The 16,484-nt window shown below is 38.9% G+C and overlaps 1 protein-coding gene across 1 annotated transcript in view; it reads left to right on the plus strand.

The window, feature by feature from the left end:
* The window catches only part of ERC1 (ELKS/RAB6-interacting/CAST family member 1), a 310,530-nt gene that overhangs the window by 281,669 nt on the left and 12,377 nt on the right, over nucleotides 1-16,484 (plus strand). Inside the window, 1 exon segment of the mRNA XM_068401134.1 lies at nucleotides 9,316-9,504. Coding sequence (XP_068257235.1) covers nucleotides 9,316-9,504 — 189 coding nt within the window.

The raw sequence follows: 16,484 nt of genomic DNA on the forward strand, positions 1-16,484 counted from the left end.
TGATGGTGATTCTAATACCTCATTTTGAATTTGTTCCCAAAATTATGTTGGATTGGTATTTGACTCAATTTATTAATACTTCTTGTTTTTCCTTCCAAGATCCTATTCCTTCCTGAAAAAGGGAAATCAACCCGTATGTTAAGCATTTCAAGGAGCTGCCATTCCAGCATGCTGAACAAAGCTTTTTAGACCACTGCCTCTTCATTGTCATCTTTTGTCCTTGGAAGGGTCATTTCTTCACCTCTCTGAAAATCTACAAACTAATCGTGTAGTGTATAATAATCTGTTATAATATGTCTGTTACAGTTCTTGATTCATGTGTGTTAAAAACACTGTGAAGGAATGTGTCTTATGCTTGCCTTAGAGACATACGCTGTGCAAAATTTGAAGGCAGCTACATGAAATAATCTTACTTTACTTAATTATTATCACTTGGCCTGACTGAGAGATAAGATGCCAAATTTGTTTTGTCATACTGGTGACAGCCATGGCTCCTCACTCCCACTTTCCAGATGGGCAACCCTTTAGTAAGAACTCTAATGTGATGCACTCAAATAGGTGATGTAACTAATTAATCATTACAAGGGCAGCACTTTGAATACAGTTGTAGCAGTTAATCACAGGACCTGCCTCCCGTTCCTGCTTTTCTGGAGCCCTGCTTATGTGGGCATCATCGTTAATTATGAAACCAAAAGACTCCTGTGCCGTCAAGCTCAGGCAAGGAGTCACAAAGAATTTGTGGACTGACAATTACTGCTCTAAGGAAGTGCAATTCAAAATCCTGATTTAGCGATCAGACAAGTATCTGTTCTTTTCAAGCCTTTTCAAGCTTTGCCTTTCTTCGGAGAATAACCTTTTCTCCTTTGGCCGAAATAATTCTGAATAATGGAAAGCCTTTTGTAGTGACCTTCTCACTTTAGTGTAAGTAACAACCCTGTTATGGTGGAGTGAACAACTTCAGTAATGCTGGTATCAGACTTGATGTTTTGTTTTATGATTGATCTTCTACCATTCCAATTTGGAAACAATGCCTTTCCACCTTCTCTCTTATTCTATACCCATCCTGTCATGTAATCTTTTACCCAGTAAGTAAAGAGTACTGTTAGACTGGGATGGGCCAACCTAGAGAAAAATGCTGTCCTTAAAATGATGTTAACTTCTGCTCCTGGTCCTTTCTCTGTTTCTGGGAACAGTTCTTCTGTTAGCTTAGTTTTTTTTAAAACTCAACTATTTTGCTGTATTAATAACTATTTTATGTTTGAAGAATATATTGTCTGTCCAAGAATATTATATCTACCAGCACAAAAGAACTGATCTTGATACACTGTTCATCTTCTTTCTGATCCCAGAACGATAAGACTAAGATTTCCAGATGGAATTTTGTAATCTGCAGCTCTGGGATGAATTAAGCACTCACAATGGAGGTGTAACTGGATTGTATCACTGTCTTCCTATTATTCTTACAGATCAAAGAAGAACACAAGTAGATACTTACATTCTAAAACATTCAAAACAGATGGCTGGTTTCTTTTTGTAGAGATTTGTGCTTTTCAGCAAAACAATTGCAAAAAGGCCATTATTCATTTCTACCAACTGAGATTATTCCAGGTCTGTGTCTTATTTTCTTTTTTGATTTGCAGCTGAATATGATCTTTTGCTAGAGGCTTGGTCTTTGTAGCAAGTAGGAATTCTGTACTCAAAACAGTTTTGTTTCTAGACACTTGCAGGAGAGTTGTTGCTTACAGCTTGTGTGATAGTCTGTACTATCTCCCAATTACTCTGTCATTTAGATTTCTTATAGCACTCATCCACATCCCAGAATGCAACCATGCAACGCCAGCAGCTTCTGCACACTATGAATACACTGTTGGTAACCTAAAGAAGAGTGGAGCTGAGCTCTGGCACTCACAGGCTGGATAGAGAGAGAAGTGGAACAGCTGGAGCCAGGCTGGGGGTGTCGCTGCCAGCACCTTTTAGTTGTCAGTTAGAAGGAAAGAAACTGAGCGGGGAGGGGGGATGAACAATATTAGAGTAGAGAAAGAATCAAGCCCAGACCTGTTTTCCAACATATTAACTATGAAAATAAGTTCAAGAGAAATATGACTAAAATAAAAACTGATAAGGGCATGTAGCCAATCTAGATGCTATATTTTTCTGGCTGGTAAAGTTCGTAATTACTGATGGAAATGTCATGACTTACAGTTCCAACTCATAGTAGGCTCACCATGGGCAGTCCAACTACATCTGATTGTTTAATGCAACATATAGATAAGAATTAATATATATATATAGGTGTATTTATTAATGGGATTTTGCATTTGAATGTAGAGCAAACAACTCTAGAAAGAATTCCTAAAGATGGATAAAGCAGGTGTTTGGTGGCTTCGTGTGGCTTTGATTTGAAAGTGTCATATAGCAGGTAGAGAGTTGGAACAGCAGAATGAAGACTCAATGTTAGAGAAGGACGAGACAAAGATTTCTGTCACCTGCAGGCAGGGAGGTTATAGTTCATCTGAACAGGAAAAGCACTGATTGTGTTCTCTGGTAGACTACTTAAGAAATACCTTCTGTTTTCCATTAGCAATGGAACAGACAGCAGGGAGACAGAAGAATGCAGTCACTGATACATAAGCATTCCCATGAACACTCTCGCCCAGTGTATGTGCTGCAATGTTCTGCTTTCAAACAAAAGCATATTAGCCACTGTTTCCTTTCATCCCTTGTAATAGGAAGAAGCAATAGACAAAATACAGTACAGCAAGGAACGTGTGTGCTTTCTTGTTCACTGTTATATAGATTGCAAGTGTGAGAAAGCTTGAAAGGATTAAAAATACAAGCAGGTTATTCTTACTTATTCTCAAACTGCTATGTTCTTGTAGAGAAGGAATTGACATAAAATATAATGGATTCTGTGAAAACAAAACTTGCTTAATTACACCTACAGAAGTTTGATCAGGAGGATGCTATTTAAATCCATAGTGGCATGTACAAGCAGCACACAGTTGTTAAACTATTTTCACATACTGTGGGAATACTTTTTTTTCTTGATGATATTCTAATTGTCAGTATCGCAAGTATGAGTCCTCAGTTTTACAGCTCTCTATGATTTAATTTATTATTCAAAATTTTAACCTGATAACTAACACAGCTTACAGGAACAACATTCTGGAATGAAGGAGATTAATATATTGCAGTGGGAGACTTTAAGTTCTCTGTAGATCTCACCCTACTTTGCTCATCCTGTTTCGCTCCAGAACTAAGCTGCTGGGTTGCTGGACTCCCAAGAAATCTTGAAGACAAAAGAAAACTTGGACAAATAAAACCAGCATTTGAATTTGTATGTTCTGATCTCATCTTGCAATTAAGTTACAAATTTCCCTCCTCTGCCTCAGCTAGGAAAGCAGCATAAGGACTGTTACAGAAGAGAGAGATGCGATGTATGCACAGTGGAATTAGTTATATTTAGGGGTGAGGGTTTGAGCAAATGCTCTTGCTCTTGAAAGTAAGAGATTGACGAAACAGGTAAAATTCAAGCAGTATGTAGACACCGCCTTTAGCTGTGTTGAGGTACCTCATTCCTGAACATTCATATTCCCCAGTGGTCGAGGTACAAGCTTCTGAGTTCTGCCAGTGTATTTTGGTTCTGATCTACAGTAGTCCCTGCTATTCCACTCATGGTTCCCTGCAAGCTTTTGCTCCACAGCCTGTGTAAACAGAAGTTGCCAGTGTCATGAAAAAGTACTTCTGGATTTGTTATGTAGAAAAATATTTTTTAACTACTCGCTCATTTTCAGTGCTTTAGGAATCCTACCCACCCACTGTAATTCTTTGCTTCACCTACATTATGGGGAAAAGATTTTATTTAAACAGAGGGAACTAATGACAAAACTACTTTCCCTGTTTTGTGTTTTCTCTATTCTTATGGTCTGGATTTTTCCCAAGGTGAAGAGGGTGAACTCTGGAAATCATTAATCCATGGGATTTGTTCATGGTGTATAAAAATTTCAAAAAGAATTTGCTATATAAAAATGATTTCCTAATTGATTCTGTCAGAAATGAGCTGAGTAAGACAGCTCTGTCAGCCAGAATCTCTTTCAGCTCCTCACGCATGTTGTTTTGTTTCGGTTTATGAGGAGAAAATGATGAAAGTTAGATTTAAATCCATTTTTCTGTCTTTAAAACAAATCTAAAGAAAACTGAGCCTGTCCCTGAGCTTTTGCGTTGTGGTCTTCTGAAGAAACCAAGTATCTCTGTGCAGCAGTGAACTGAGCTGAACTGAACTGAGGTCAGGCTCTGTCTTTTTGAGAACTTTCTTCTGTTTCCATTTAAAATAATGAAGGGAAGACATCAGTGATAAATTGTTCTGAATTTGGGAAAGCTTTGCACTTTCTGAGCCAAATTCATGCCTCATAAAACTGCATTGCATTCAGTGGTTACAAGATGATTGTAGTTGAACCCTTGCGTTTGTTGCCAAACACAAATGGTCTGAGCAAGAACGTGCAATTCCATTTGCTATGCAAATACTTCCAGACTATATCATTCAGTATCTTAGTTTATTTTCATATCTCCCAATATAAGATATTTTGCTAGGTAAGCAAACTTTTATTGTCTCGTAATATCTATAATAAAACCCAGATACAGGGAGGCATCTGAGGACCCACTATGATCCACTCAGTCTTTTGGTAGATTTGTCAAGTCCTCCTTGGAATAATTTCTTTTTAACAAACATATGTATTTACCCAGACTTTGAGCCCATCTTCTCCAGTGTAATGGTAGTTTGGGAAGTAGGTTTTGTTGGGTAGCATAGTTGCATCTGTGTGTAACAAAGATTGAAAATCATTTCCCACGCTCACATGAAAAATGTGATTGATAGGAGATAAATGGCTACCTCCATTTAGCTTGTTTTCCAAGCATATTTGTTATGTCCAGTCTGAAGTTTTGAGGGGGTCTTTGATGGTGTTTTGTGGGTTTGGTTGGGTTTGTTTTAGAATTCCTTTTATCTTGCCTTTGCAAGATTTTCAAAGAACACTCAAGGTCCATAGCCCAGGCTAGCAAGCTAGAGCATTTCTCAAATTAGTTAATTCCTTGGAAGCTTTCAGATTCCTTCCGTCTACACTTCTTTATAACACTTTTGATACAAAAACTATGAAATTTTGACCTCACAAATTACTTGTGAATTCTGTTTTATTTTCTTCTTTTCTTCCAGGGATTTTTCTCAAATATTTAAAGATTTATGGGTAAATTGAGAAAAAGCTACTGAATTACTTGATTGCAAAATGAAGACCACTTATCTGCATTACTCTGCCTTTTAGTGTTCTGCAGTGAATGTATACATGCAGCATATGTGCAAGCAGGGTAGTCAAGCTAACAGGGGAGTATGACAGCAGTCATGCCAGTGCCAAGTGTTCGTATGGTGCTTTGTATTGGCATTTCTGTGTCAAGACGATGCTATTTTCTCCCCCTTTTTGGTTGCTCAGAGAAATCATAGGCATGTATCTGTAAGAAAAAGATTACTGCTGTTGATCCACGATCAACATGCATGTTGTTGCATGATTCTGATGAGTAAGGCAAGTTGTGTAAGGAAATAACTTTTACAACATCAACTGGTGTAGCTGGAAAAACACACAAGCTTTTAGGGGTGCACATAAGACTTTCTTCAAAATAGGAGTTACAGATTTATTGCTAAGTAGAAATTTAGAGGTATTCTCTGAAATTAACTAAGTGAAGTTAATTACTTGGTTCTGCAAAAGAAGAGTGGCTGCTTCCTTCAGAGAAGAAGGGAATGTTAGCAGGGAGAAAGGTGACCAGGTCGTTAGCCCTTCTGCCTAGAGAACCCATAATTTAAAGCTGGTGGTTGTGGTGAGTCAGTCCTATTACACGTTGATTAAAACCATACTTTACTCTGCAGATATCTATGGATAGTCAATATCGCATTTGTCTCGCTTCGACACTGCTGCACTTATACCACCTGGTATTCGCTGGTTTTCGTTTTCATATAACCACCTATGTGTTTGTGCGTATTTACGTTAGACACTGCTCAGACAAACTTTTAGACACCACAGTCTCTGTAGGGGAGGTGTATTCATCTCTCACAGTAAAAGTGACCAAATATTTAGATAGGTCTCTCCAACCACATTCAGTTACAAGTACTTTTTCTTATCTATGCATCGTATATATACGTATTTAAATGCAGACTCTTATCACAAAAAACTTTTAAATACAGTTACTCCTACTTCAGCTGACCATTGTACAGCAACAGCAGGGCTACCACTGAAGAAGCAGTATTAATTTCATTCTAAAGCATGTTTTTGCCCAATGACTTGCAAAACTACGATTAGATTCACATTTGTCATGCTTAAAGTTAAAAAAAATCTGCGAAATCTCAAAAAACCTGAACATGATGTTTCCAAGTTGAATTTGTTCTGGCATATGTTCCCAAATGTCTTTATCAGTTGGTAGCGATGGTTTGGGATTGTATGAGAGATTCGTCAGGCATTTCATGTTTCTACTTCAGTATTGTAGTGATTGCCTTTTTTAGTGAAACATGTTGTCAGACTTAGCTGGCCGTTAACAATATTCTGAACTTGAGGGTACATTAAGCAGACTTCATTCCAGGCATTGATGAGGATGGCCTAAACCTATCGGGGCAATTAATGAAGACTGGCTGCTTTAGAAGATATTCCAGGGTTTGGTCTGTTTACCCGTTGTTTTCCTAGAAAGCTCCACAGCTCCGGGCTGATCATGAGAACGCAATGTGGTTTATGAACCCAGCGCTGCACTGCCTTTCCACTTAGCAAATGCTCTTACACCCTCTTGAGATAAGGCAGTGGCAGCTCTGCTGTGTGGGAAGCCCAGTGCCTCTATGCTAAGTGGCTAGTTCAAATTAGATATGGCAGGAACTCAGATATAGGGGCATTTCGTACTTGACTGGCAGGGTTTAATGGATCCCAAGCGAGAGGAATGATTGCTCTGTGAACAGCTTTGGGAAGGCTGCTAGTTAAGAACTTTCACACGCCTCATTTGGCCTGTTTCCAGCTCGAGGTAAGGGGGGAAGGGTACAGGAGGAATGTGCTTCGAAAGGGGACTTGTCCCCAAGCAATCAAATTCGACTGTTGTATGAAAATCTTCCGTCATTACTTGCTAGATAGTTCTGCTTTCTCTTTGTTGGAGATGGTTTCTGTTCACAAAGAACAGCCGGGAAGGTTGGCAAGTCAGATTCTTTTCAGACTGAAATCTGCACATCTAATGGTTATTCAATAGACTGCGGTATCTGAAAAAGAATACAAGGCAGCTACTACGTTGATTGGACAGCTAGTTAGTAGACATTGACTACTTAATTTTCACATTTTTATAAACGAGGTTTTTTTTAAGATGTGATATTCCATCACTCCACCCTCTGTGGGCAAACCAAGTAGTAAGAAAGATAGGAAAGACATCAGTTAAGTTAGAAGCATCACTTTTTTTTCACCTGCACAGGCAGTACACTTTCAGATCATAATCTAGGTAACCCAAATTATAAGAAATCGGGGTAAATAATGCAAATTCAGCAAACAGCCAAAGCTGATGGATATAATTGGCTAAATACAGTTGTGCTTGGTGATGGAAGTGAAATCTAACTGTGTCAATGCTACTAAAATATCCCTTCCTATTGCCCTGTGTGCAAAAGAGCAGAATATTCTGCCCTGCTGCAGTTTGCAGCCTTGATACATCAAACCATATTTTCATATGTGTACATATCTGTAAACAGGTGTTTCCCTGAGGCTGCAAATAGCAGTAGGGTTTTTGATAAAGCACATGAGCTCACTCTCTCTGCAGGTTTCTTGTCTGTCTCCTCTACCACGGCTGCCATGTCGCTGTGGCTTTTCGTAGCTGCTGCCACCCTGATATTCTGGTGTAGGCTGCTGAGTGCAGCTACACTCTGCAGGACAAGGAGCCTGACATTCGTTAGCAGCTTAGCCGTGGCTCTCAGATCCTCTCACTCTACAGAAATTAATCCACGTAGAACAGTGTTAGAAGCCAAGTAAGTGAGTCCTGACAGCCTTATTAAAAGGGGTCGAAGCCAGAGTCTTTGTTGAAAGTAGCGCCAGCACCCTGTTTCTATTGACTCGGAGATAATCTTGCTCCTTATTCATTAGCAGGGTCAGAGGTGTCCTATTGAAAAGATATCCCCGGCCCACTAACAAACAGCACGTGCAGCCCCTGCCTGCGAACACGAAGACAAGTTGCCAGTATTGTTTCAAGGCTTTCCAGCTCTCCTAGCTGATGCACATCAGTGCCTGTAGCTTCAGCACCTCATTTTATGTGGTGTGGAGGTACAGAGCCTGACTCTGCCTTGATTTTTCATCAGCTGCAAACCTTAGAGTTTTCTGTTATTGCAGTTTTGAATACGTGCTCATGAACACCTAGAACAATATGAAACAGTATTATTGTGGGAGGGTATAGTGAGGGATTCCTGATATGTATTTGTGCACTTGAGCTCCACATTTTTGTAAAACAAATTAAAAATGGCTCTTCAGATACTTTTTATGGGAACTGGATGATTCCAGTTTGGATTGCACTGAGGAACAAGGATTAGATTCAGATTGGGTAAAGTATAATGAAATAAAATATTACTTATTAAAGTCCTTTGATTTTAGTTTTTTAGTCTACTGTATAGAATCTAGATTGCGTAAGAAATGAAAGTCATTGCCTTTTCAAAACTATAGAAGACTATATTTTAACTATAGAAAAAATTATAGAAAACGTATCTTAACTTTCTGGTTAAGATATGTGTCTGTTCAGTTTCTACAGTAGAGATACATTCATCTTAGAAACAAACATCTTGGCATAATTTGAAACTCTTCTCTTTAGAACATGTTTATTGCATACTTAAGTTACCATGAAATGTTTGTTGGCAAAATGAGTTAAAATCTACACTGCCATTGCCTTAATTGTGGACAGACACCTTTTATCAGAAAAATTAATTTTCCTTAAGGCAGGGAGTTGAAATAGTTGACTGAAGCACTGTGGGATAATCAGTAGAGTTTATGTATTCAATTTAATAATAATTCATTTTTCACACATATCATCGTTATTTCCTATATTAATCAGACAGCTATCATCACCACATCCCCTTCCCTAGTGTACCTTGTTTCTTTCTGCTACAGCTGGATGGTTGCTGGGTTATGGGACGGGAGTACTGGGAGGAGGGAGGGAGGGTGTTCAGGTTTCTTCCAGTATGATGCTGAACAAGATTGTAACTTAGAGCTTGATCTTTGCCTTCACCACTGCTTGGCTCTTGGGCTGTTCCTCACTGTCTCTGTTCTCTTATTGCAGATAATTCAGCCCCTCTTAGAACTTGATCAGAATCGCAGCAAGTTGAAGTTGTACATTGGACATCTGACAGCCCTCTGCCATGACCGTGACCCCCTGATTCTGCGTGGACTCACCCCACCTGCTTCCTACCACCTGGATGATGACCGGGCAGCCTGGGAGAAAGAGCTGCAGAAGATGACCCAGGAGCAGGTGAGTTTGTGATCTGAAGCTCTGAACCAAGGGCCGGAACTGTTGATGTAGGTCTTACTGATGTGCCACACCAAAATGTTGGGAAACCATTCTGTAAGTAGTGAAAACAGGTAGCAAAGATCCACTCTTCAGATGACAGAAAGAGTCAATAATTTTTTGAATCATTGCCATTTAATATTTATTATGGAATTTCGTCTGTTCTTTTATCTGTACTTGAGGCCATGCATTTACACACTCATGGGAAACCAAACTGCAAGATACCATTTTTGCCATGTTTTACCTGCTAACAAATTTTAGCTGCTTTTTATAACTTAATGTAGTCATAGAGATCTTAAATCTTTTTTTAATGACATTAACCATTTATATTGTAACTGGCACATTTTTATGAGTCACTTTGTGTAAATGAATACAATGTCCTTACTTTCTGTTACAGTATGTTCTGCCAGTAATTTTTTCTGCTTGCCACTTTACCTGGATACCTAAATCAAGATTTGGACCCAGTATGCTAGATACAATACACCCATGCTTATGCACACACAAACACAGTGATTCCAGAAGTCCAACAGTGTATTTCTGGGAGTTCTGCAATACAGAACTGAGAGGGTTTAATAACAGCTTGTCTGTTGAAGTCTCTACACAGACTGTCAATCTAGCTGTATTTCAGCTACTGAAATAATCATCCTTTCTCCCAGCTCTGGTAAAGTCTTGCCTTCCTTAATCCCTTCACTGGCAGTTTTTATCTCTTGTTTCCATACTATTATTCATCATTCCCCACAACTCTCTTTTCTCATTCCTTCCTATTTCTCTTTGCAACTTTTTAATTTTACTCCTATATTACAGAATGCCTTTTTTTTTTTAGTTAAACTAATATAAGAAACTTGTACCAGAAATAAATGTGACTAATTTTGTCCTTTTGACCCTGACTTTGGATCACAAGGCCAATTCTTTCACTAAATTATTCACTTTCATACGTCTATACCGAACTCTCTCCAGTATGCACACAAACTAATGTAAGGCCTATATAGTTCAAAGTGGCTTTGCGGGTCAGTGAACACTATCTTGAGCCTACCCTGAACACTTCAGCTCTGGTTTTCTTCTTTTGTGATGTTTAAGCTCGTTTCCTTGCACTTTCAACTCAAGCCTGAATTTTTATCCAAAAATTGGAGAGAGAGAGCAGCTCAGCAGCCAAATTACAGGAAGCCAACAGAAGCATGTCTAGCAATTCAGAAAGAAGAGCAGACCTCTGGAAATAAATATGCCTGTAACAGGGCCTAGATGGTACAGGACAGTTGATCTCTGTCTTTGTACCTGTCTTCATACATTTATTTGATTCAACGTGTGCTGTGTGCCTCACTCAATATCTACATTTGCCTCTACAGGCCTGACACATTCCTTTTCCTGGCAGAGCCTGCTAGACCCTACGCACCCAGAGTCAGCGTTTTATTTAGCTCTTGAGTTCTGTAATCACTGATACAGGACTAAAAGTTTTCCGGATTAAAAGTTTTTCAGTATAATGCATGCCATCCTCATATATTAGAGAGGTACGGCTCTTAACATTATAGGTCAAAGCACGAGGCATACCATTTTGAACCGCCTTGTCTGTCAGATTGGGATGAAGCATTGGATGACAAAATCTGTAGCACGTATGGGAGATATCTCTGAAAACAAAAGTAAAGGCTGGATGTGGGCAAAGTTTGGATATCCCTGAAATAAATTGACTAATCTGTTATAGCTGTGATATAATCAGTATCTGTAGGGATAGGTGATATCTTCTATTTGATCAAGAGAATATAGATAAAGAAAATAGAAAAGGCTTTCTTTGGCAAGTTCTTCTGAATAGACAGTCAGCCCAAAATAGTATCTGCTTTTTCCAGTTCTGTGTACTGGTCTAATAACAGATAATATTTCTCATTCAAACTTTGCTAGTCCATTTGCAACATTTATGGCTTACACAGTAAAGAAAGCATGTAAATATAAATTGTGAGAAAAAGAATTATCTAAGTTGTCCTGGAGAAGAGAAAAAAAATATTTTTCTGTCCTTTCCCATTATTGTCTTAATTCTTCATTGCTATTGCCACAGTTGTTTAAAGTTACTACTCCATTTGTGATTCCCATGCGTAACTAACATCTGCTAAAATAAAATGTAGCAGTCTTTTGCTTTCCCATACTCACTTAGATTGTATTTAACAAGCTTCAGTTGAAAAATACAAACTAATGATATATTTCAATTTACAAAGCACATTTTTCATTTAAGTCATGGAGCTTTTCTGTTTCTAACTGCAGAATTTCCTTTGTGTTTAAAGTATTCCCATAGTGGGTGGGAATCAGTTCTCCAGATTCGCAGAAGCCCATAACAGAATACCCATTTTGCATCTTTGGAATTTTAATGAGTTTTGTAAGTTACTTCAAATCCAGTGCATTAAATTCACTCCTGTCCCTTCTAATATGATCTTCTGTAGATAATGCTTCACAAGCCTCAGTGGGAAAAAATTAATCCTCTTGAATGTTAAGAAGTGCTAACATGATTAGGGAGGATACATTTAACTGAACACCAGTAATATTTAAGAATAATGCCAATGTATCCACTTCTCACCAATGAGATTATTTAGGGTTTTTTTGGGTTTTTTTTAATAAATAGTTGAGAATTCATTTTCATACTGCTGCTTTTGGAGCTGTGATTTCCCACTGCAGCAACTATTATTGGCAAAGATTGGTCCTGCTGTGTCTCATCATAGCAGTATACCCTTTAGGTCTTTCATAACTGCTGGGGAGGCTCAGATACAAATAGTAGGAGTTTTCTGTGGCTTATTCTGGTAGGTAAAACTAGTATATGAAGTAGATGTAAGCTTTTCACTCTTCCAGCACATCCACAGTGACCCACAGAAACTAATGTACAAGTTGTTGTTGGAAAAGCATCTGCCAGCATCAACACCATGGTTCTAAGGGGAATTTATTGCCACATAAATAATTTTGTGGACTCTCAAAGTTTGATTGATAATCTCATGTATAATAGTTTCTTTATGCCACCATGAAGTTCAGCTGTATTCCTTAGTGACTTCAATTGATTTTAATCAAAATATGGGGCCAAGATGCTATATCATCCTTAGTTGGCATTTTATCAAGCACATTTTGTAAAGCTGACTTACTGTAGTAAAATTTTGATCCATTTGTAACAAAGGCCTGAAGCCAGTACTTCATGAGTGTATGGTATCTCAAAAACTAATCTAAACGAGTATACTACACAGAATCACAGAATCAGCCAGGTTGGAAGAGACCTCAGGGATCATCGAGTCCAACCGTTGCCCTGACACCACCCTGTCGACTAGACCGTGGCACTAAGTGCCATGTCCAGTCTTTTCTTAAACACATCCAGAGGTGGTGACTCCACCACCTCCCTGGGCACCCTGTTCCAATGTCTAATAACCCTTTCTGAAAAGAAATTCTTCCTAACGTCCAACCTGAACCTCCCCTGGCAAAGCTTGAGGCTGTGTCCTCTTGTCCTGTCGCTAGTTGCCCGGGAGAAGAGGCCAGCTCCCACTTCACTACAACCTCCCTTCAGGTAGTTGTAGCCTGCAATAAGGTCACCTCTGAGCCTCCTCTTCTCCAGGCTAAACAACCCGACTAGACTAAGTTGTGGACAATAAAGAATCTACAGTGCTTGGAACCATGTCATTAAGTTATTCATTTGGTGAAAAATACTCATTTGAGTCAGTTCTGGCCCAATGTCCCCAAACAAGTTAACCAGCACTGTTTCTGGAACTGTCCTCCTTCAACCAGTTCATGTCCTGTTCAACTTTTCTTATTAAAAAATTGAAGTTACCAGAAGGAGGAAAGAATGTTCCAAGTCTTGACGCTGAGAAATAAAAATTCCATTCATTCATTACAAATAATTACATTATCCTAGCAATTTCTATTAAATACAATATTTTCTTTCACTTTGTCCTAAACGTATCATTATGTTAATATTCTTGGGCTCTGTAGAAGTACTGCTATGTTTCACATTTCAGGTGGTTGCTTTAAATGAGGGATTTTATTCCTGTATGAAAGGAAATGACATTAAGAACATAATGATATGGTCCACATTTTTATTTATAGTTCAGTCTTTGCTTTTCTCTTATCTTTACAAAAGGAAAGAATGGAGTAGGAGCAGGAACTTGCTGAAAACCGTCATTTAAATATGTTGGTGGTGGTGTGGTGTGCTGTGCTGGGGTTGGAAGGCAGCAGTGCAAAAAAAGTAAAAAGATATAACCAAAGAGAGCAACCAGGTATTAGTAGTAAGCAACAGTGTTTGTTCCATTAATAGCTTAAGCAGTATTATAGATTTTCCTTATCACTTCAAATCCAGCTCTGAAATGTGCAGAACCTCATATTATGGAGAGCCTCTTATTTTCAATAGGCCCTATGGTCATTCTGAAAAAATTCTTCCAACAGAAGAGGACCTATCCGATTAAAATAATTTTCTTAACCCTAGAAGCAGGAGGAGGAGGCATTTTGCTCCCTGCTATTGGTGGCTCTTTCCAGCCATGTCCGACACGTCCTGCCTTCATCCAGACTGCTGGGGGTCCTCCCTATTTCTGCTGGCCCCTAGGCACCGTTTTTTTCCCACACAATCGACCTGTTCCTCTTTCACCAGAGGCGTTTCTGGCAGCATTTGTGTTGTGACCTGGGTATCAACAGCAGCCTGTAGGACCTGGGCGGATGTATTTCCATGAGATACTCTCTCAGAGGACACCTGCTATAGGAGCTTGTCTCACCCCACTACTAACACAGTGTTGCACCTAGGACTGCTTCGGCTATGAGTTAGAGAGAGGTGCTTTTGAAATATCTTTATGGTTGTAGAAGAGCCTTTGTAGTGAAGAAGGGTTGTCTTCCCTCTCCCTGTGTACCAGCTAGGTATAAAGCACAGACCATCTAGGGATTCCTACTTAGTAATCCACTTCCAAGAAATCAGGAATGTCTTTTCTGCTCAGCTGCTCGAAGCACAGGAAGGAAAAAGGTGATAATGTCGCTTCACTGTATCAATCACAACCTGCTGTATCAGCTAAAGGGTCATGGCTTGATTCCAAGGAGTATAATTTACATTGCACATAATTCATGTTTCGCTCTCAGCAAAGTTAATGTTAAGCTTTTTGTATGAAAGGACACCAGACCACATGTATGTAGCTTTCAAATTCCATTTTAAAATTGCATATATCCTTGCTGAATTTTGAAAGCATTAAACACATGATTTGTTATACAAACAATATTATAAGTGGGATAAGCTTTACTCTAAATTACCAATAGCTATTTTATAAACATCCTGTGTACTTCTTTGTTCAGATTCCGCTTGCGTTCTTACTTCTGTATCATCTATGAGAAATTACTCAACTCTATTTAGTTTCTGTAAAGAAATTACTCCGCCATGTTTTGTATTTAGTCATTCTAAATTACTCTGTTACTTCAGAGTTTACTCGGCCTTTCTTCTCTGACTGCTCTTCCATTAGCTTGTTATCTTCCCCACTTGATTTATGTCATTTATTTTTAATTTGTAATCTTATGGGAATGCATAATGTATTTTAAAGTTAAACAGCCCACTTCTGGTCTCTGTTAGAAATTAGAAGTAATAATTGCAACAATTTATATCCTTCTTCATGTGCAAATGTATTTCCTGAGTTTAGTTGAGAAAGTAATGGATATAGGAACTCTCTGAAATTATTACATTTTATAGCATTTTAAACTTTTATATTAAGTTAATGTTTTGGGTGAGGATGAGAACTCGGGATCAGTGCCATAGTTCTTAAATACTGGTTCACAAACATTATCTACAAACAGTATCCATCCATAAGGTGACAGTATCCATAATGATATAAGATTATCCATTTTTATTTGTGCATGGAATTGCTGATTTTAATTAAAATATATACTATCAATCAGAAACATTAACTATTCCTAACTTGAAAAGAGATATAAAGGAAAAAACATTGCTTTCAGGACATGGTCAAGTGTTCTGTGTGTGTGTGTGCATGTTGCTGTGGTCTCATTTCAAGCAGTTCCTACAAGCAGATGTTGTACCAACCTGAGCTGTTACTTTATTTTTTCAAGGGCAGCTCACCTCTCCCTGTGTTTTTCTAATAGTAACAAGTTTGGTTATTCTGTGCCTTGCTTGGACACTGTGATCCTCATGGAAGCTTTTTGCAGCATCTCCTGGTATGAGCTGATGCTATGGATTCTGCTTGGCTGTGCAGGGGTCGCTGGGGACCCCTCTGTGGGCATCCTTCCTGGATAAAAGGAACCACATGCAGGAGCAGCTGGGTCCTTTGTTGGCTTGTCAGGCTCACTGGTTTGTATGAACCAAAATATTCCACAGACATTTCTTTCTCGGAATATGTGTCAGAAATTTCAGAGCTAACAGGATTCTCTGTCACTTCATAATGAACAAAATTAACTTCCTCTTAAAGAGAAATAAGGAACGTGGAAAGAGTAGGAAGGGCTCCAACTCTGATCCTGAAATAACTGGATGCATGTAACTTCATAATTTCCTTGAAGTACTTCCTGCTTTGTCCTTTCTCCTCTGTTTTGCGCTGTGCAGGTACAAAACTGTAACTGCCCCCCCAACCCTCTGTTCTAACAATTGAAAAGCTTTTCCAGAACTCATCAGACAGGACTTATAAGAGAGGTTTTCCAGATTTGCCGTGTAGACAGGTGAATTTTCCCTGTCATTATGACTATCAGGTCCTGCCTTAATTAAACAGGCCAAGTCCCTGTGGGGACATGGAGACCTAATTCATCAGCAGAGAAGCAAAGGGGCAAGGCACAAGCCCAGCATGAAGAGTGCATCACAGAGTCATTCTGGCAGTGACTAGCAATCTGGCTTGAAGAGCATAAACTGACATCAAAGGTAATATATTGCAAGTGAAACTAGGGGAATTAGCTGCCTAACTCTTTTTCACAGTCCCTTTAAGGTGCAGAATCGCGAGCTGTTAGGGATTAGGGTTGTGGGG

This window comes from Nyctibius grandis, chromosome 5 (assembly GCF_013368605.1).
Source record: "Nyctibius grandis isolate bNycGra1 chromosome 5, bNycGra1.pri, whole genome shotgun sequence".
NCBI lineage: Eukaryota > Metazoa > Chordata > Aves > Nyctibiiformes > Nyctibiidae > Nyctibius > Nyctibius grandis.